General features: G+C 38.5%; 1 protein-coding gene across 1 annotated transcript; it reads left to right on the forward strand.

Moving 5' to 3' along the window:
* Window positions 1-5,483: 5,483 nt before the first annotated feature.
* LOC145070624 (cucumisin-like) lies at window positions 5,484-10,050 on the forward strand. The gene is made up of 10 exons (XM_079017580.1): window positions 5,484-5,612; window positions 5,787-5,875; window positions 6,993-7,084; window positions 7,171-7,408; window positions 7,508-8,021; window positions 8,141-8,241; window positions 8,351-8,566; window positions 8,654-8,765; window positions 9,067-9,280; window positions 9,379-10,050. The coding sequence occupies exons 1-10, from the start codon at window positions 5,520-5,522 to the stop codon at window positions 9,912-9,914; spliced, it is 2,205 nt and encodes a 734-aa protein (XP_078873706.1). The 5' UTR covers window positions 5,484-5,519; the 3' UTR covers window positions 9,915-10,050.
* The last annotated feature ends 13,521 nt before the right edge of the window (window positions 10,051-23,571 follow it).

The raw sequence follows: 23,571 nt of genomic DNA on the forward strand, positions 1-23,571 counted from the left end.
CGGTCCGATGCAGTTTTCGGACTTCGGTCCGATGCAGGGGGTAAGGCCCCAATTAGTCTGGACTTCGGTTTGATGTAGTTAGCCGGACTCCGGTCCGATGCAGGGGGCAATGCCCCAGTTAGTTCGGGCTTCGGTCCGATGCAGGGGGCAAGGCCCCAGTTAGTCCGGATTTTGGTCTGATGCAGTGGGCAAGGCCCAATATGTGCTTTATGTGTTTTTGTATGGTATGTGGTAGTTTGGGGGAGCTCACTAAGATTTGTTCTTACAGTATCAGTTTTGGTTTCAGGTACTTCCGCAAGCAAAGGGAAGAGCTCGGGTGGATGACATGGCACACACCACAACTGCATTTTTATCCTGGGAGTTTTATTCAGATATTTTTATATGATATTGACTTTAGTTTTGAATTGATACATTTACTATGGCATTTTGGGACATATGATTCATGGCTTTATTTTATAACATATGATATTATGGTTTTTAGTAATATTAAAATAATTTTTTTTGGGTTGTATTTTTGAGATGTTTCAAACACAAACATAGAAATGATCAGAATAAACTTAAGTGAACTGTCACTCTAAAGGCTCCTTAGAATCCCCGAGACCATCCTTGATTCGAGTATATTAACTGTGCTTTCAATAATACGGACCCAATACTACCTTCCACACTTATCCATACTTTCCTCAAGAACCGTCTCGAATCCTCTAAGTCACACCCACTAAATCTATACACACAAATCCTATACTAAGCAGCATACAACTCCTACTTTGGCCTTTCCTAGGCTCTCCTACAAATTCTTAATTCACCTATCTATGCTATACTAAGAACCTTAACCAACACTGATGGATGCCTTATGCATCCAAATTATACACAAAATGGGACCACATAGACTGTCAAATAATGATTCTACCCTAAGCCCACAACCAAACAAGAAACAAGAAATAAGGCTAAACCAATAATTCTAGCACTATATTATCCTAATCGTATACAATTTTAAAATCATACATTTAGCAAGTAACTTAGTCGATATCAATCCCAAGTAATACATAACGTCAAACCCCCTAGGCTATAGGGCATCACATAAATCAGGAAATTCTAGCATACGATTCCTAAGGGTATCATTAGCCATACTCTAGAATGCAATTCACATATCACGTATACTAGTCATAATACATATGTATGAGTATTTTGAGAATCACTTACTTGAACTCGACTGATTACACACATCATAACCCTTTTTATTTGCAAAAATATTTTTAGAAAATCTATTTTTTGTTTGAAAAGGTTATCAATTCCTTAGTTTGAGTTCTGACACACCCGAATGTCTTCTTAAATCTCTCAAATCAAGGCTTTGATACCAACTTGTAACGTCCCAAGACTCATAGAATTATTTTTTATTTTTAATTAGGAAAACATTTAATACATATATAATAAAGGATCATCAATGTCAACCAGTGTTTCAAAAAGAACATTAGAGTATCATCAAATCATACGTATGAAATCTCCAGGGGATGTGATGCAATCATTCCAGAACCTTCCCATTCAAACTCAAGGTACTTGAAAATGTTAAACCATAAATTATACGCACGAAGCTTAGCGAGTTTCCCAAAATACCATATACGATATAAATGGTCCCAGCTTAACATACATAAATGGGACCAACCAAACATATATAAATGAGCCCAACCCAGCGTAATAATAGGTCCAACCCAACATACATGATAATGGGCCTAGCCTAGCACGTATAATAATAAGCGCAACCCAACATACAAATGGGCGCAGTACAACATAAATAATAATTATCTAACCTAACATATAAATGGCCCAACCCAACATAAACAATAATAGGCCCAATCCATCATATAAATAGGCCCAATGAAAATAATTATAGGCCCAAACCAACATACAAATGGGCCCATCCTATCATAAAAATGCAGGGGTCACAAAGACAACCAGCACAATTCAATGGGCTGGGATTGGTGCCTTCGACCCACGAGTATAGTGAGGAGACTCACCTAATAGACGATGATCAACTGCTACCGCTCTTAATGCCAAGGATACAAATACTATACACTACCTATACAACCACACCGGGTAAACCCTTAGCTCTCCTTCCAAAATAAGGAGTTAACCAAAAGCCAACTCAGCTAAAAAGTCAACGGTCAAAGTTAAAGTCAACAACCCATAATGTCAACCAACAAACCTCACATCGTGATTAGCAACCATAACCTCCTTATTCCTTTAAATACCTAAACCATTAGGGTTTTTGAGCATAAGATGGCTCTTACGACATGACCAATAATGGCTCACATCGTGACACCCAAAAAAATGTGCATTCTCGTAGCCAATGCTGACTCACGACATGACGCGGCATAACTCATTTCGTGACCTACTTCCAAATGTAAAATAGTTGGATTTTAGTACCTCGAAGATCCGATTGTTATATGTACACTGCCTATTTGTGTTTTAAAACTAGTTGAGATTCGATAGGTTTTATAAATTTAAAACCAGTGGTATAAAAATAACACAATAGTGGGGCATTAATTGTTGGTTAGTTCCTATTTTATGGTATGCAAATGCTTTCTGTGAGGGCTTTATGCCCATGTGTTGCAGGAGATTGTTTATTAATGTAATTTTGTTATATAGAGACAATTTCTTTATTTTATTTTACAAGCAAGGACCATTTCTATAATTTTGTGGTATGTAAAGACTATATCTATTATTTTGTTACATTAGGACCATTTTTGTAATTTTATTTTAAACGAGGATAATTTATGTAATTTCATCTATCCTTTACAATATGATGATTTCTGTAATTTTGTCTTAATTGAGAATGTGTTTGTAATTTTGTTATAGAGGGACCGTTTCTGTAATTTTTTCTAACACACGGACCATTGATGTATGTTCTCACACATTGATCGTTTCTTTTATTTACTTTAAGAAAAATTATGCGGTTGGGCGATATTGTTTTCCAAAACATGTGAATACAGGAGAATTATCATACGTGATACGTACTAGGTCCCTACGGTTTCATTCCTTGACTGGTTAGTACTCATGGCTTACAAAACCTACTCATTGGGCCAACTCTATGAATTGACCTTGTCTTAAGACGAACCCATCAAACTCCCATTCTTTATATCGTTATTTATCTCCATTGACAATAAACCTACCAAACTCTCCAAGTCGCCACCATAATTCTCCTCAATGTAAATCTCTTCATCGTGAATGCGTTTGAATAAACTCACACACACAAACACTCTTGAAGATGTTATCAACTTATCGTCACAATTTAATATCCAACTCATGTATTAGTGCTATCACATGGGTCCAATTTATATAAACCCTAATTACGATACACAACTGAACCTATCGAAGCTATATGAGAATATTAGAGATGATTGAACTGAGAATTTTATATATGGATTAGAGTTTTAAGTCTATATGGTACAAAAGTTAAAAATACTTTGAAAGGGGAGTCACTTAAGAGTTTGAAAAAAATGATACCACTTGAGGAAAATGCTCCCCCGTCCCTAGCTCTTCATGCATTGGTAGGAAACCTTCTTTAAAACTCACCACCACCATTGAAGCTAAACGATTTGTGACGATTTTTTGGTATGAATCAATCCTGTACTGCTTCTTAATTTTAGTATTGTTTAAATTCCATAAGGTACAAATGAGTGGTGGGCTTGGTAATTGGTTTTACGGAGGTAAAGGAGGTGAGTTATGATTGTATCCATAGGAGGTTTGAGTGAGGAGTATGGATACTAAGAACAAAGCTTGGGTAGCCATGGCCATATGTGGTGGTGGATGATTGGACTCAAGAAGAGAATGAAATAGGGATTTTGTAAATTTGGATGATAATGGTGGTGGGTTCAATATACAGGGTGTGGATGAAGTTTGATTTAGTTTGTAAAGTTCGATTTTGATTGCCCAAAAGTATTGATCAAGTATGACTATGATTTCAAGTTTGTCTTTGCTACTATTTTTGTTTGATATGGTGTTGGTGGTGGCTAATGGTGGTTGGTGGAGATGACTGTGAAAAAATAAACACCAAAATAGATAGAACAATAGTCACCAAAAAAATGGTCACCCGGAAAAAAGATGACAATAGTGATCGTGGAGAGGTGACCTAAAATAAAGAGAAGGAAGAGGTAGGGTGGGATTTACATTATTATAGTTGTGATGTGTATTACATTGCAAAAATGACCGGACAAAAAAATAAACCATAGAGACCAAGCGCCTAGAAGTTCAAATAGTTGTAGATGTTCAAATAGTTGTCATGTGTATGAATACACATGTTTTGTGTTTTATAAACCACATACCAACTACATAATTTTGTCCTTTCTCTAATTGAATACTACAAGAACCAAAAGTAGAATTCACTTAAAAAAACGATATAGCTTAATTGACCTTAATCAATAATGTATAACATTTTGATAAATGTTATATATGTAATAGTCGTCCTATACAAATTGTTATATAATTTATTGTAAAAGGATAAAGAAACTTACAATTTGCTATTATCTTATAGTGATATTATTAATTAGATGACATGTAAAAAGTTAATATTGTAATTAATTTCTAAAAGGATAGGTTTGTGATAAATAGATTAAGATGAGGTTTGGTGGTGCACATATACGAATGTATATAATACATACAAATTGATGAAATAAGACTATTCCATATATAATGAAGTCATACGAAAAAAGGAGAACGAAAAAAACATGTTTGAACCTCCAAATTCCGGTCCTTGAAAATCTGAAAATTAGCGATACATTGCCAACGGAATAGTGACATATATCTATTGGAATTTTGTGAGGGATCGATTTCTTACGCAATCTCATGAATCTATCACTAATATGTTGGTATTTCCAATGAATCACTACAAGAATTTATTTTTTGTTCTTCTAGGTTCAAACGATGTTTTTTTCCATGATTTCTACTACATTTTACATGAAATATTTTCACTTAAGCAACTTATGTGTATTATATACAAACGTGCACATGCATCATAGGAACACATTAGTGTCTCTTGTGTCATTCATCCAAAAAGAAAAACAGACTCAACTAATATTAGAATACAACTTTTCCATAGTCTGCAATGTATTTAAACATGTAACGATTAACCTTGTTCTGTAGCCATTATATATATCTTTACTATATGCTAGTGTCGAAGTCGATCTTATATATAGAGATATAGATATTAATTAGACGATATGTCAAACTCGGTATTGTATTTAATTTCTAAATAAGGATACATTGTATCCTCTAGTTCGTGTTAAAAAGAAAATATATGATCGCACATTTATTAATTAATCTTTGCAAAAAGAATAAACAAAACAGGTCAAATATATGAATTTATCAAACGAAAAGGACTCTTATTGGACAATATATACCTGTTGCTTATTCAAACTCATGGACCTTTTCCTAGAATTTTATTAAACTAATACAATACAAGTTTGTATATAAATTCGTAGATACGACTACCGAATGAGAACTTATCACACCGACTCATCTCTTCAATGGCAATCCAACTCTCTGTCATTTTAAACCTATGCTTCCTTCTGCTGCTTCTGCCTACAACAATTCACACTGAATCTGACCACAATCGAAAGGTACATGCTTGCAATCTTCCAGTCTTCCACCTTTCTGACACAGAATACATGTCACCATAACATGACGAAATTTCTATCACTAAAAGTCATCCCGTGGATAAAGGCCGTGTTTTGTTTAACGTGACTAATGTTTTCGGTTTAAATGTTCGATGTTGAGTAACTGGTTATGTGCAGGTATTCGTGGTATATATGGGCCACAACACTCTAGACGATGCAGCTTCCTCCTCCCTTCACCTGAGCATGCTACAACAAGTTATTGGCAGGTCACCTATCCCACCCTACACTTCATTTAGTATACAGTTTAATATTTCTGATGTTAGAGGAGAGGCTTTATATGCTAAGGATCTTTAGTGGCAGTAAATGAAATTTGGAGTGTGTAATATATATTCCAACACTTAATAGCCGTTTGTAAGGATGCAGACCAACTGAACCCGTCACTAACAAAAGGAAAACCGTAATCAAAATTTCGTTTTAAATATGGTTCTTTCGTGTAGGGTATGACACTAGGTCTATATAGTTTTGGTTTTGAAAGTTTTATATTCTAGACATTTGGCAAGAAAATGACATATGGTGTAAGCCAAAGGTTGTGAAAATCGCTTGCCAGTAGCTCGGTGGTCGACTGTGTTAAGCGATTAATGGGTATAGACGGGATTAATCGGAAACCTTTAATTATTAATAAAATTATTTAAAATTAATATATTCTAAAAAAAAAAGTATTTCAAAATTTAAAATTTAAAATTTAAAAATTTTAGTATAATATCCTAATATTGTAAAGCTTAAAACTTTGAAAATTAAAAAGTATTGGTGTAATATTTGAAAATTAATAAATTTAATCTTTTTTTAAATATTTCTCACCTATGACCATCAAGAGCCGCCAAAGACCACCAAGCCTGAGTATGACGATATTTACCAATTTATGTCAAGCATTGTAATTTTAATCTGTTTAAGACCGCCAAACGATTAATCACTTATTAATCGGCTGCCAAGGCCAATTTTGTGAGATATCAACCTTGTAATACCTTGATGCCCAAGAAAAATGTGCAATCAGGTAGAAGAAACGTTAATATTATTAGTTAATATTAAGGTTAATATTACTAGGGAGAAAAGAAACATTCATATTACTAGTTAACCAAAACTTTATTGTTGAAAAAATCTAAGTAAAAGTCTTTATATTAAACTAAACAAAAGCAATCAATTATACTAAACTAAAAGACTTTGACTTTAATACAAAGAAAGCTTAAAAAACAAAACTTTCATAAAATACCCCGGGGTATAAACACCGCTTTTGAAAGTTGTTCAGGTCAAGTCTGATTAATCCAACACATAGTAGATATATAATACTAATTAACTGCTTGCTCGCATGTGACTTTACTATGGCAGGGATGCAAGGAAGCATATGCTTCAAAGATACACTAAAAGCTTCCACGGATTTTCTGCAAGACTTACCGAAGAGGAGGCTAAGAAACTGTCAGGTAAGCATATAATATATATTCCAACATTTAATAGACGATAATATGAATCCACTTTAATCATATAGAAGTTTCATGAATATATATAGGCATGGAGGGGGTTGTTTCTGTGTTTCCTAGCAAATTAAGCCAACTGGAAACAACGAGCTCTTGGGACTTCTTAGGTTTCCCACTTACAGTAAAAAGATCAACAACGGAAAGTGATATCATCATCGGAGTTTTTGACTCGGGCATATGGCCTGAATCAGCCAGTTTCACTGACTTAGGATATGGTCCTCCTCCTGCTAAATGGAAGGGCATTTGCCAAGGCAATTTTACATGCAACAAGTAATAAATTCATTTTGTAAATAATATATGTCTCACATCATCTTCATCAAACGAGGGTTTATAATTTCTGACTTCTCTCTTTATCACATACATATCCAGCAAAATAATTGGAGCTCGATACTTCAAGGCAGATGGAATATTCGATTCTACAGAACTCCAATCACCAAGAGACACGGATGGTCATGGAACACACACTGCATCCACCGCTGCAGGAAACGTAGTGACGAATGCCAATCATCTTGGCCTCAACACAGGAACAGCTCGAGGGGGAGTTCCCAGAGCCAGGATCGCAGTATATAAGATGTGTTGGATACAGGGCTGTAGCGACGAGGACATACTTTCAGCTTTTGACGCTGCGATTGCTGATGGTGTTGACATAATCACCGTTTCTGTTGGATTAAGAGTTGCTGAAGAGCTTTTCATTAATCCTTTTGCTATCGGTTCCTTTCATGCTATGAAGAATGGAATATTGACTGTACAATCTGGAAACAATCAAGGCCCGATGCCACAGACCACTGGTAGTATCGCTCCATGGATTCTTTCGGTTGCTGCTGGCACTAAAGATATAGATTTGATGACCCCAGTAAGACTAGGCAATGGTGTGGTTGTTGATGTGAGTATTATCTATCCTTAAACCTAATAGATTATATATCATTTATAAAAAAAAAAAAACTGTTGACTTTTTTCTTTTTTGATGGAAACTACAATTTAAATTATCTGATCGTATCTCAGGGAGTTTCAATAAATCCATTCACACTTGATGGAATGTATCCACTGATTTATGCGGGAGATGTTCCGAATATCACGGCTGGTTTTAATAGTTCAAGATCAAGGTATACATATAAGTTTTTAATAAAGATATTTCTCCAGCGAATTTGTGTTGCATTTGTTTACCTGAATGGTCATTTTCTTGATGGGTGTTTCATGAATGTATATCACCAGGTTTTGTTCTCGGAACTCTTTGGACAAGAACTTAGTGAAAGGGAAAATAATATTATGTGATGGGATATCGACTGGAGAAACTGAAATGTTGGCTGGTGCTGTTGGGTCCATCATGACAGATCCATATTCTGACACTGTGATGTCATATCCTTTGCCTGTTAGTGTTGTAAACTCGGAACAAGCAGCAACTATATCTCGCTACATACAATCAACAAGGCAATTATAAATCATCTTTTTTAACTTGTATTCAAATAAATTGAGTTTATTTACACAAACTGATGAACTTGAATTTTTCTTCTTCAGAAATGCAACTGCTCTAATATTGAAGAGTGAAGTTGTCAAGAATGCGTCTGCTCCATATGTTGCCTCTTTCTCCGGAAGAGGTCCAAATGCGATACACCAAAACATCCTCAAGGTAATTCATGTTCTTTTTTGGTTATAACTAATATTAATTATCAAACCAATATTTTTATTCAACTATTTGTCTACTAAACTAATAATACATAAGGGAGAGATATATAGAGCTATATACAGAGTGAACTGACACAAACCTTAATAGATTGATTGTTATCACAATAAATAACTAACTTTATGATTATATTTTTATGAATATTAAAATTTTCCCAACAATTCATGTAACAGTTATGAAAACATAAGTGATTTGGACTTTGGTGTTGAATAGAAACACTCATATTTGAAATTTTCGATTGTTGCAGCCAGACCTAACAGCTCCTGGGGTAAGAATTCTAGCAGCATGGCCACCTGTGGCTCCAATTACCGAAGTAGAAGGAGACAGAAGAGCGGTTCCATTCAACATGATATCAGGGACATCAATGGCATGCCCACACGTGAGTGGGATAGCTGCGTATATCAAAACATTTAACCCAACATGGTCTCCTGCAGCCATTAAGTCGGCTCTCATGACAACAGGTAACATATCTAGTTGTTATATATATATCGCATCTCCACTGACAATCATGGGGCGAAACATCACTTACACAATTTTTTTTTCATTTTTTTTATTTCAGCTTCTGCTATGAGTGACAAGATCAATACAGATGCTGAATTTGCATACGGAGCTGGCAATTTGAATCCATTGGCAGCTATAAAACCTGGGCTGGTGTATGAAGCTGTGGAAGTCGATTATCTGAGTTTTTTGTGCCTTGAAGGCTACACCAGCCAACATATTCGAAGCCTCACTGGGGACAACAGTAGTAGCTGCTCTCAGCTCATGGAACAAACTAAAGATTTAAACTATCCTACTTTTGTCATCCCAACACTCCGCAACAGATTGATTGATTCAAGTTTTAATAGGACTGTCACCAATGTCGGCTCTGCAAAATCAACATATAGAGCTTTCATAACAAGACCACTTGCTAGTGGTTTGAGGATACAGGTTGAGCCCAATGTTTTACGGTTCGAACAACTTGGGCAAAAGCTGTCTTTTAAGGTGTCTGTGCAGGGAATCATAAGGAGGTTAGACGACCCAATTGTTTCTAGTGCTTTGACATGGGATGATGGAGTGCATCAGGTGAGGAGCCCTATCGTTGTGCATGTTCCATGATAGTCATTATGTAATGTACTATAAAGATTATGCTATTCTCTAATAATATTTTTCTTGTTGTGTATGATACTAAATTTCCAATTTGTAATATTTTCTGCAAACCTCAATAATTTAATAAACTGTTATTTTGGAAGCTTATCTTTGCTCAAGAAGTGAAACTTTTAAACCTTCACAAGGACGTTGAAAGATTTGGCTTTTGTTATTCTTTTTGGTAGAGGTGACATGGTAGAGTACCACTCCTTTTTTCTTCAAATCGAGTACCATACGAACTATATTTGGTATAAAAATCCTGCTACCATTATGATTTCAAATATACTTAGTACCAATTTGTTTGGCTATCAATACACTTCAACCAAATGAAACTATCGCAACACCCATAAAGTGTTGCAATATGTCTTAAAAGTCTTGTATTATGCCTAATGAACATTTTAGCAAGTGTTGCTTTAGGTCTAAATCAACAATGTTTTTAGAATATACCACATTATTCGAAAGTGTTGCCTCTTTTTATAAGTGCAACAATTTTAAGGTGGACCATCTTTTTCCAAAACATACAACACCTTTTCATTACTTTCACCATCCTACAACAACATTTTTACCTATCATATACAACACTTTTCGCACAGTATGCATTACTTTTTCATTACTACATCCAATCTATACCAACACTTTATGTATCAAATGCAACACTTTTTTCTCTTTTGTATATATGCAATTAATACCTTTTAAATACGAATGAGAACACGTTTTGAAGCATGGGTAACACTTAATTGTTGCAATGTATTATTTATTAGTTGATCATATATCGCTTTTTCTCCCCTCGATACATATGTTAGAATATGCATTATGAATTTCATTTAATTATAGAAATAAACATTTCAAAGATAATTTCATAATATAACATGATAAAAATGTCAAAACCCAAAATGATAGCCAGGAAGTCAACATAAAAAAATGTCGGCGAAAATCATGAAATATATAAGTCAACATACTTACATGTAACACCCATATTTTTGTACTAAGTACACCCCAAAATTTGTTTAATTACAACTTATAAAACACTTTAGTTTACACTGGCACATTGAATAGAAGATATTATCAATAGGAATCGTAGTGACATCAAGTATAGGATCCAAGCCGAGTACTACAACAACCTAACTAGCAACATAACAAAAACTAAACAATGTAAGCCAAAGGCTTAGGGAATAACTATTACAATAACAAACAACATATATCATAATATAAATCAACTTATCAACAAATAAATATACACCACATCAAATATACTACTTTATATTACATCAACCGATATATTGTAATGTACGGTTCCTAGTATGTACTTTAAATAAACTTTATTCAGTTTTATATGAGAACTCGATGAGTTGGAGGCCCCAAACTCGTCGAGTAGGAATTATTTCTGGGACGTGGGTTAAGAAACCTACTCGACGAGTTGGGATCCCTAATTCGACGTGTAGGTCTGGCAGAGTGAAACCCTAATTTCAGGGTTTTGCACCTTATTTAGACACCTTAACCTTCAAATGTTGGCCTCATTTGCAGCCTCCATCACCCCAAACCCTAGCCACGAAACCCTAATCCACTTTTAAGTGTTTTTGTGTGTTCTTTGTAAAGTTGAAGAAGAGGGTCCTTGAAGAAAGAGCAAGGACCTGAAGGAGGAGAGTAGATCCAGAAGTTAAGCTCCATTTATGGTTCAATAGAGGTAAAATGCTCCTACTGTATTTTCTGTTGTTTCACGTATGATTTCTGGCCCTGTTAAATTGTTGTTTGGTGTTTGTCCTCTTGCAAGATAAGCGTCACCTACCTCAGCCCAACACAACGGTGATCTACATTTACGCCCATATAATGCTTCAAAGGGAGCAACTTTGATGCTTTTGTAATAATTGTTATTGTTCGAAAATTCAATTAAAGGTAAGTGGGTATCCCACGAACTTCCAAATCCTATCACACATGCTCGAAGCATATCTTCAAGCGTTTGAATGGTTCGCTCACTTTGACCATCCTTCTGTAGGTGGTAAGCAGTGCTTATGTCGTGTTGTGCTCCCACAGCCTTTTGAAGTGATTGCCAAAAGCATGAAGTAAATCTACTTTCTCGATCCGCGATGATAGATATTAGCACTCCATGAAATCTCACTACCTCCTTGATGTGTATCGTGGTTAATCTTTCTATTTTATAAGTTTCCTTTACTGGCAGGAAATGAGCAGTCTTAGTCAATCTATCGTCGATCACCCATATAGGTGCCTGGTCGAACTCCAATTTCGTCCCCCTTTGTCTTCGAAAGTATTATCCATCCCACGCAGTGCATTCCTTTTTGGTATTTCTTGGTTTTGATGTCTCTGGGGCAGGTTGTGGGGGTTGACAGTGTTTGTTCTTTTTTCACGAGCAAACGAGTATGTTATCGAGGAAAATAACTAAGGGTTGGCTAGGAATGGTTGGGAAAACTCGGTTTGTGGGGTCCATGAATACCGCTGGGGCATTCATTAGATTGAAGGGCATCACGACAAATTCAAAATGACCGTATCGAGTTCGGAAAGCAATTTTTTGGAATGTCCTCATCTAGGACTTGGAGCTGGTGATATCCGGATCTTAGATCTATTTTGGAGAAGTAACTAGCTCCTTGGAGCTGGTCAAATAGGTCGTTAATCTGAAATAGTGGGTATCGGTTTTGATAGTGAGTTTATTCAATTTCCTACAATAGATGCACACTCTGAAGGATCCGTCTTCTTGATGAACAAGACGGGAGCTCTCCCTCCAGGGTGAAAAGCTTGGTCTGATAAATCCTTTGATCAACAATTTTCTTAATTGACTGGATAAATCCTAAACTTTGGCGGGATCTAACCTGTAGGGTGAATTGGCAATTGATGTAGCTCATGTTATTAGGTTGATTCGAAATTCGACCCGTCTTTCTGGAGGTATTCCTGGAAGGTCTTCAGGAAATACATATGGGAAAAGCGCAGCCCACTAAGATGTCTTTAATGTTTACCTCTTCCTTGGCTTCATCACCACATGGGTGAGGACTGCATAGTTCTTCTTGTGCAGGCACTTTTGTGCCTTGGTGCACTTAATGAGACGAAGATTGGCGCCAGGGTTATCGCCATGGATATATATATATATATATGTGTGTGTGTGTGTGTGTGTGTGTGCTTTAGGGTTTCACGATTGGGGAGGTGAAGGCGAACGGCCTTCTCGCGACACAAAATGTCAGCATGGTGGGGGCTTAACCAATCCATGCCGATTATCACATCAAAACTCCTAATAACTACTAGCATCAAACCTATTTGAAATGAATGGTTGTTTAGTGTTAAGGTCCACCCTACATAAATATCTTTAGTTGATTTGATTTTTTTCTCATTAGTCAACTCCACCGTTAAGGCTTAGTTTAGCATCTGGGGATGTTGTTTTAGTAAGTGTTTGAATATGTTACTAATGAAGCTTCACTCAACTTCATTATATATATATATATATATATATATATATATATGTTTTTTTCATATAGCCCAAGAATTATCTCTTCAGTCCATTGGGCTCTTGTGAATGTTCACGGACCAAATTTGTATAATAGAATAGGTTTGTGGCCCATTAGGGCGAATTAGATTTGTTATGGCCCAACAAGACCCATTAGAGTAATTTATTTCATTTTAGGCCCATTATGGCAAAAATGTTAAATATCATGAAAGTGGGTCCAATTAGAGCCCATTTAAGGATTCTAAGCCCAAAGTAGTCAAATTAGAAGTTTACTGGTCCATTACGCCCAATAAGAAAATCCTAGTCCATATTGGACTTAAATCAGGATTTGTAGGGTTTCCAATCTTTACTTGACTATTTGAAGTGTTTGCATAGAGTTTTTGATGGAAATTTTGTTGTCATTGAATAATCATCATGCACGCTTTCAGATTTTGTTTACAATTTTGTCCTTGTTAATGTTTACAAAAGCATAGAATTTCCTGGTTGTGACATATATATATATATATATATATATATATATATATATATATATATATATATATATTATCTAGGGTCAAAATGGGCTTCAAAGTCACAAGTAAATTAATTTGGGCCTACTCTTGATCTTTGCTTGAAATCATATAGCCCAAGAATTATCTCTTCAGTCCATTGGGCTCTTGTGAATGTTCACGGACCAAATTTGTATAATAGAATAGGTTTGTGGCCCATTAGGGCGAATTAGATTTGTTATGGCCCAACAAGACCCATTAGAGTAATTTATTTCATTTTAGGCCCATTATGGCAAAAATGTTAAATATCATGAAAGTGGGTCCAATTAGAGCCCATTTAAGGATTCTAAGCCCAAAGTAGTCAAATTAGAAGTTTACTGGTCCATTACGCCCAATAAGAAAATCCTAGTCCATATTGGACTTAAATCAGGATTTGTAGGGTTTCCAATCTTTACTTGACTATTTGAAGTGTTTGCATAGAGTTTTTGATGGAAATTTTATTGTCATTGAATAATCATCATGCACGCTTCCAGATTTTGTTTACAATTTTGTCCTTGTTAATGTTTACAAAAGCATAGAATTTCCTGGTCGTGACATCATCCCCCCGTTAGAGGGAATTTCGTCCCGAAATTCTTTTTGACGCTAGATTTGAGGATGCGAGAATAAATGAGGGTACTTTTGCTTCATCTAGTCTTTGCATTCCCATGTTAATTCCGGTCCACGCTTTGCGTTCCATCGAACTTTCACAATCGGAATGTGACCTTGCTTAGTACTCTTCACTTCCCTGTCCATGATTTCAACTGGTTCCTCGATGAACAGGAGATTCTCGTTAATTTTGATTTCTTCCCATGGGATGATAATAGTTTCATCAGGTAAGCACTTTTTCAGATTGGAAACATGGAACACGGGGTGTACGCTGCCGAGCTCGGTAGGTAGCTGCAGCCTATAGGCCACCGGACCGATTCGGGCTAGAATCTAAAATGGCCCAATGTATCGTGGGTATAGTTTTCCCCCATTTCCCAAAATGAATCACCCCTTTCCAGAGAGACCTTCAATAACACTTGATCCCCGACTTGAAATTATAGGGGCTTTCGCCATTTATCAACATAGCTCTTCTGTCGGTCTCGTGATGCCTGAATTCAAGCTCTTATTTGAACTATCATTTTTGTTGTTTCACGTATGATTTCTGGCCTTGTTAAAGCATTGTTTGGTGTCTGACCTCTTGCTAGCTGAGTGTCACCTAACTCAGCCCAGCGCAACGATGATCTACATTTACGCCCATATAATACTTCAAAGGGAGCAACCTTGATGCTTTTGTGATAACCGTTATTGTACAAAAATTCAATTAAAGGTAAGTGGGTATCCCACAACCTTTCAAAGCCTATCACACATGCTCGAAACATATCTTCAAGCATTTGAATGGTTCACTCACTTTGACCATCCTTCTGTGGGTGGTAAGCATTGCTTATGTCGTGTTGTGTTCCCATAGCCTTTTGAAGTGATTGCCAAAAGCATGAAGTGAATCTACTATCTTGATCCGAGATGATAGATATTGGCACTCCATGAAGTCTCACTACCTCCTTGATGTATATCGTGGTTAATCTTTCTATTTTATAAGTTCCCTTTACTGGCAGGAAATGAGCAGTCTTAGTGAATCTAACGTCGATCAGCCAAATAGGTGCCTGGTCGAACTCCATTTTCGTCCCCCTTTGGCTTCGAAAGTATTATCCATCCCACGCAGCGCATTCCTTTGTGGTATTTCCTGGTTTTGATGTCTCCGGGGCAGGTTGTAGGGGTTGACAGTGTTTGTTCTTGTTTTGCGAGCAAACGAGTATGTTATCGAGGAAAATAACTAAGGGTTGGCTAGGAATGGTTTGGAAAACTCAGTTTGTGGGGTCCATGAATACTGTTGGGGCATTCGTTAGATTGAAGGGCATCACGCCAAATTTGAAATGACTGTATCGAGTTCGGAAAGCAATTTTTTTGGAATGTCCTCATCTTGGACTCGGAGCTGGTGAAATCCGGATCTTCGATCTATTTTGGAAAAGTAACTAGCTCCTTGGAGCTGGTCAAATAGGTCGTTAATCCGAAATAGTGGGTATCGGTTTTGATAGTGAGTTTATTCAATTTCCTACAATAGATGCACACTTTGAAGGATCCGTCTTCTTGATGAACAAGACGGGAGCTCTCCCTACAGGGTGAAAAGCTTGGTCTTATGAATCCTTTACTCAAAAATTATCTTAATTGACTAGATAACTCCTAAACTTCGGCGGGATCTAACTTGTAGGGTGAATTGGCAATTATTGTGGTTCCTGTTATTAGGTTGATTCGAAATTCGACCCGTCTTTCTAGAGGTATTCCCGGTAGGTCTTTAGGAAATACATCTGGGAAAAGCGCAGGCCACTAGGATGTCTTTAATGTTTACCTCTTTCTTGGCTTCATCACCACATGGGCGAGAACTGCATAGTTCTTCTTGTGAAGGCACTTTTGTGCCTTGGTGCACTAAATGAGATGAAGATTGGCGCCAGGGTTATTGCCATGGATATATATATATATATATATATATATATGTGTGTGTGTGTGTGTGTGTGTGTTTTAGGGTTTCATGATTGGGGAGGTAAAGGCGAACGGCCTTCTCGCGACACAAAATGTCAGGATGGGTGGGGCTTAACCAATCCATGCCGATTATCACATCAAAACTCCTAATATCTACTAGCATCAAACCTATTAGAAATGAGTGGTTGTTTAGTGTTAAGGTGCACCCTACATAAATATCTTTAGTTGATTCAGTTTTTTTTCTCATTAGTCATCTCCACCGTTTAGGCTTAGTTTAGCCTCTAGGGTTGTTGTTTCAGTAAGTGTTTGAATATGTTACTAACAAAGCTTCACTCAGCTTCATTATTGAATAAGAGGTAGGCGAAAGAGTTGTAAAGTGGGAATGTACTGGTGACAACGGTAGGGTCTTGGACTGCTTTGCCTTGTCCTACAGTCAAAACCCTTCCTGATCCTCCCGTTCCTTGGGTTTTAGCATTAAGGCAGTTGCGTCTGAAATGACCGATTCCTCCATATTTGTAACAAGTGTAACTAACCCCTGTCACATTGTTGTTGCGGTTGTTGTTGTTGTTGTTGGTCAGCCGTTGGTATTGTTGGGGATGAGTCCTACAATATCTTGCCGTGTGACCTTTTCTGTTGCAACTGGTACAATGCATCTCCCTACATTTTCCATGATGATGGAAACTGCATTTGTTGCATTTTGGAAGACTTCCAACATATGTTCTTCCTGGTGTTGGTGTAGTAGTTGTCATGGACCCTCGAGTTGGCTGTCCCTTCCTCTTATTCCCTGACTCTCGCTTCCTGCTCTTAAGCTTGGGGTTTGGAGTGCCTTGATAAGCGATTACTTGTTGCTCTCCGTGCTTGTTCCTACGGATGGATTTATCAATGCTATTTCCTCCTCTACTGGTGTTGTTTGCGTTGATTTGTGCCATAGCAGCGATTACGGCATCAGTGACAGAAACTTGGAATGTAGTAAGGTCCATCTGCAAGAGTGGTGCTTCACGGGTGTGCTTGTTATTTCTTTGGAATGACATCTCCTGCTGCATGATGATAAACATGATTGTAAGCAACGATGGTCATTTTCGGTAGTGCTCCGTAACTTGCACGTTTTGTCGTATGTTTCACAATGTTTCGATCTATATTCCTATGGTATGTTTATGATAGTAGGTAATTTGTAAACTTGTCACGAATATTAAGTCTTATTCATAGGGTTCATAGGTTATTTTGGTTTCAAGGTTCTTGAGTATCTAACGGTTTCGATGGTTTGTTTGTGCACATTAGCGAAACCTCATATTAAAACATATAGCATTTCTACTAGAAATAGCCATTTTTAATACAGGAAAATTTTCCGGAATGGCAAACATTTTATAGGAAAATGTACGATCTGACAGTATTACGACATAATATCCATAGAAACACAATACTAGTAGGAGATACGGCTGGCCCTACATACCGTCGAACCTATAATAGCAAGTAGTAGAGTACGTTCTATCAGTTATGATGATGATGATACTCAATTGTCAAGTTGGCGTATCAGGAGTTCAGCTAGCTCATTCACGTCCTGGGTGATTACTTTTTCCCTTTGCTCAGCTCAAACAGCTCTAGCTTTGGCCGCAAAGTGTTGACGCTTGAGATTGGCTATTTCTTTCTCAAGAGAGTGTATGTAGTCTACATCGCTTTCCTGAATCGTGTGTGGTTCTAATAGGGTTTCCCAGTCAGATTCGACATATTCATAATTAGTTACCACGTACTCTTCTGGTTCCACTCCGGGTACCACTTCCTGACCCATTGCAGGGCCTCCTTCAGGGTTTTCTTCAGGATTGTCATCTAGACCTACCTCAGTCTCTCCATAGACCACTAGAGCTTGATAGTAGGGGTTGTCTTGCTGCATTCCTGCCATATCGCCTACGGGGGAAGTGTAGGTGTGAAAAGTGTGTGTGTTGGGGTGTATAAGGATAGCATTCTTAAAATACTCCTACCATGTTTATTTTTCTTAAGTTTAGTTCCTCTAACCTATTTGGATAGTTAGATGGTAAGCTTTCAGTTTATTGACATCATGATTTTTCCCAAACATATGTTGATCGGACTTTGAATGAATGTAGTTTATCAGGCTATATTGATCCCTGATACAATTACATAACTGCCCATGTTAATTCGTAATGTCCAAATCCCCCAAAGACTTTTATTGTTTAGTATCATGTTGTTATTCTAAAATGCGCACATAGGTAAGTATTTTATTTACTCTGTTCAGAGTTATCTAGCCCCATTGTGTTTATAGTTACATATCATGTATGATTAGATATGCTAGTTCACTATAAACAAAGCTCTGATACCAACCTGTCACACCCCCGAACCAGACGGCGAAAACGTCAGGGGGTTCGTGTGACTTAAATTGAAATATCATCACAATGAATATACATGAAACATAACATAAACATCACCATGCATTAATACATTACAACTGACCTTGTTCACATCAAGTACATTGTCTAAATATTATATATCCATTGCATAAATTATTTGAGAGTCACAAAACATAACATCCTAACGTACTTGGTAATTTTCTTCAACTTATCTATGTAACATCCCAAACTTCAGAAATATGATTTAAGGGTTAAAGTGTAAATTGAGGAAGCTACTCGACGAGTAGGTCCGATTACTCGTCGAGTCGGAACGGGTTCTGGTCGTGAGTTAAGTGACCAACTCGCCGAGTTGGCGGGTGGACTCGACGAGTTGGTGCTGGGAAGAGAAAACCCTAATCTTAGGGTTTGCACCCTATTTAAAGGACCTTAAGTCCTCACCTCAGCCTACTTGTTACCCCTTGAGAGTCAGAAAACCCTAAAATCGTTTGTGATCCTTTGGAGTGAGCTTGGAAGCTTTGGAAGGAGATTCTAGCAAAGGAGGCTTGTAGATCAAGTGTATAGCATCAAGGGACTCATATAGATCCAGAATCTACTTCAGTTTGGGCACACTTTTGAGGTAACAAGTTGTTACCTTGATCCCTTCCTTTCTAGATCAACTTATGGATGGATTTGGGGCCATTTTAGTATGTTTAAGATCCATTTTAGATTATGGGTCTAGATTTGAGGTTGCAACTTCAGATCTAGACTTGCCTAGGTCCAGGAAATCATAAAGCATCAGCCCTTGGTTTGGTTGTGAAGCATTCTTGCCTTAAACCCTAGCCCGAGCTTGTTGTGGGCCAATAACACCTTGTACTCATGTAAAGTTGGCAGCTTTACGTGAGAGTCATGCCCTAGGAGGATGGATCTACAGTATGGAGCCTCTGCATGGCTCAAAAAGTGACTGTATGGATGAAGGACTGAAGAGACTTGACGAGTCTCATAGGTTGACTCGGCGAGTCATATGATGGTGGACATGGACTCGACGAGTTGGATGAACAACTTGGCGAGTCTGATGAGGATTGTCGTGGACTCGATGAGTCTATTCTTGGACTCGGCGAGTTATAGCACAGAACCCCCAACCTTTTCTGGTTATGACTCAGATCAGTGAGTTGAGTGGTGACTCAGTGAGTTGGACATGATAGGACTCGGAGATTGATGGACTCGACGAGTCATGGGGTGACTCGGCGAGTCGAGTCGTGATATGAGAGTCTTCTAAGCGTAAGAACTCGGTGAGTCAGTGGGTTGACTCAGCGAGTAGGGTCAATCAGGAAGGTTGACTTTGGCCAGGACTTTGACTCTGACGCGTTTGACCTTCAAGGGTATATTGCTAAATTGGATATTTATGTCAATGGACCATTGATGGCTATAGGTGTTCGAGTCTGGAGCAGTGCTTCGGGATTGTGCTTTCGTGGTTCGGTTCGGCAGTTGCAAGGTGAGTTATCCTCATTATACCCAAGGGTCTAAAGTACCAAGGCCGGCCCTTTGATTGTTATTTGAGATAGTTACTGTTATGACATGTTACTTGGTATTTTGGTAGAAAGGATGATTGTGTGTTAGTACTGACTGTTAGATTGGAATCCTGGTAGATTGGATGTGGCTATGCTTAGTGACCTATAGTTGGTCTGACTGGCTAAATGCTAGTTGGAGATTACCTGTTATATCTGCACATGTTTGAGAAGTATTAGAGGGTATTCCATCCTGGTAGGATGATAGGGCCCTAGTATGTTGTTTCTATAGACTATTATGTGATTATCTGATAGGTGCACATGTTTGTTAGTGTGTGGGCATTCCAACCCGATAGTTGTGGGCCAGGAGTATTCCATCCCGGTAGGACGATTGGACTTGTAGTAGGTAGGGCATTGCAACCCGATGGTTGTGGGCCAGGAGTATTCCATCTCGGTAGGATGATTGGAATCATAGTAGGTTGGCATTCCAACCCGATGGTTGAGGGCCTAGGGTATTCCATCCTGAGGGATGATTGGACCCATAGTAGTAGTTGTTGTATGTGTAGGTGTCTGGGCATTCCAACCCCATAGTTGTGGGCCGAGAGTATTCCATCCTAATAAGATGATTAGACTTGTAGTATGTTGGCATTCCAACCCGAAGGTTGAGCGCCAGGGGTATTCTAACCGGATGGCTGATTGGGCCCACAGTATGATATTCATTGCTGTATGTGTATGGTTATGTGTGTATGGGTATTTTTGAGGAACTCACTAAGCTTTCGGGCTGACATTTTCAGTTTATTGTTTCAGGTACATTAGAAGATCGTGGCAAGGCAAAGGCGGGATCGTATCGCTCCTCATATTTCATGATTTTGTGATTTGGTTTTGGGTATACTCTGATGTTTAAACTATTTTGAAAACAAGTTGTAATAACTTAATGGTTTTTGAATGGATTAAAATGTTTTAAATTGGCGTAAATTTTATGAGTGTTACAAGTTGGTATCAAAGCCTTGGTTTGAGCGAATTGGAGAAACATTCGTGTGAATCCAGTCTCAAATCAAGGAAAGATTTTCATATGGTTCTCAAATGGTTTTCAAAATAAGTAAAGGAGGATGCAGAGGGTACGATCAGCCGGAGCCAGTAAGTAGACCCCAAAATACCATACAAGTTATTTGATTATGTGATATGATTAGAACATCATGCTAGTACTAGGCTAGGGATCTTCAGGAATTGCATGATAGAATTGCCTGATTACATGATGCCTGCTAGGCTAGGATTTCCTTTGTATCAAATTGACATCATTACTGTAGATATTTAGTATATGCATTGCGGTTGTGCATAATTAAGATCTTATAGCCTGAGAATGTTTGATTTGAGCATAAGGTAGGATTGGATATTTAAAAGTCTACAGGGTCCCACATTATGTATGACTAGCATACACTAGTGCTATAGGGTTGATGGAACTTTCATGGATGGGTGAGTAGTAAAAGGCCGGGAGGTCAGTTATGAGATATTCAGTATTCCTCTAGGACTGAGGATTGAGCGCTCATTATGTTTGTATATGTTGTTAGGGTGTTGTGATGATACTTGAGATAAATATGGGTAGGTGTGGAAGGTAGTATGGGCCCGTACTATTGAAAGCACAAGACACATACACATATCAAGGAAGTCACAACCCCTAGTGTTTTGTTTGGGAGATAGTGTCCATGATTTTATGAGAAATGTCTAATGTCCTTCTTGATGAATTTTAGTATGGTGGTTACGAGGTGCATTGGAGCAGGATCCGGTTCAGGATCAGGATCAGGATCAGGAAAGGGTGGTCAGGATAGATCAGCACCACCCGAGGTCATTGGTCAGATGAGAATAGATGAGTTGGATGCTAGGATTCGTGAGATCATGCATGATGAGGTTGCTGCTATGTTCTGGGCTCAGCTACCAGAAATGTTTGGGTCGATCAAGACCGCCATGCTTGAGTACTTCGATGAGTTCTATGCAGATCTTGCAGAGACGACTTCCGCAGCAGCCGCATCAGCTATAGCAGTGGCAAGGGGAGGAGCCTGTTGGGGTTTTCAGTATCGGGACTTCGATAATATGAAGCCCCTACCTTCAATGGAGTTCAGGATCCGATTGTTGCGATGAGATGGTTGTCTGACATGGAGCGATGTTTCTTCACGTGTTCGTGCCCTGCTGACCAGAGGGTGAGGTGTGCTCTGAACCTGCTGAGGCTCAGGGTAAAGGATTGGTGGAGGTTGACTACGAGATCATATTCTGACGCGTAGCGAGCTGCGGTTACTTGGGATCAGTTCCGAGACATGTTCAATACCCGTTATGTTCCGCGGGTTGAGCGGGAAAGGTTGGCTCAGGAGTTTTTGGAGCTGGAACAAGATTCAGAGTCGGTGACGGAGATCACCAAGATGTTTATAGAGAGGGCGATGTTTTGCCCTGAGTTTGCTTCGAAGCAGACTCAGATGACCCGGTACTTGAGCATGCTCAAGACGGATATCAGAGAGTTTGTATATACGCAGAGATGTAGTACCATGGTCGAGTTGCAGGTGGCCGCCAGGCGGCGCGAGTTAGAGATTGAGCTCCAGCTGAGGGAGCAGAGGCAGGCCCCAGTGCAGTCGCAGCCTGCGCCGAAACGGATGAGGGCCGCTGATTATCAACAGGGAAGTCAGAGGGGCCGCACTTGTGGGATGTGCGGCAAGGTACATGAAGGGGGATGTCGGTCTTCCTCTCAGTGCCACAAGTGTGGCAAGGAAGGCTACATATCCAGGGACTGCAGACAGCAGACTCCAGCTGCGGAGTCCGACTTTATTATCAATGCTACCAGGTGGGCCATATGAAGGCCCAATGTCTATTATTGGCTGCCAGGCCTGTGCAGGCCCCAACACCAGCCACATTGAGACTTACTGCCAAGGGTTAGGGTAGAACAGAGCCTCCAAAGGCTCCAGGGCAAGCATATTAGTTCATGGCCGAGGAGACCGGGACAGCGCCAGAGGGGACAGCCGGTATGTCTTTTTCCTATCTTTTCTTCATGTTGGTATTATGAGTTCCTTTTATTTTCCTGCATGATTTATTAGGGCATAGGAGATGCTAGTGATATTTTATTGTTACGGGATTCTAGAGGGATAATATCCGGTGGTGCATTCAAGAGAAAGAGAGGTTATGATTCAGGGATTCAGAATCATCAACGAAAATTCGGATTCCTTGAAGTTCGTTGTCTCGGATTGGGACAATTGAGTAGCGTACCTGCTTTTCCACCGGTAGACAGTAGTTAGTGCTCTATGTGGGGGA

Source organism: Lactuca serriola, chromosome 8 (assembly GCF_051521515.1).
Source record: "Lactuca serriola cultivar US96UC23 chromosome 8, Lser_US96UC23_V15, whole genome shotgun sequence".
NCBI classification, from domain to species: Eukaryota; Viridiplantae; Streptophyta; class Magnoliopsida; order Asterales; family Asteraceae; genus Lactuca; species Lactuca serriola.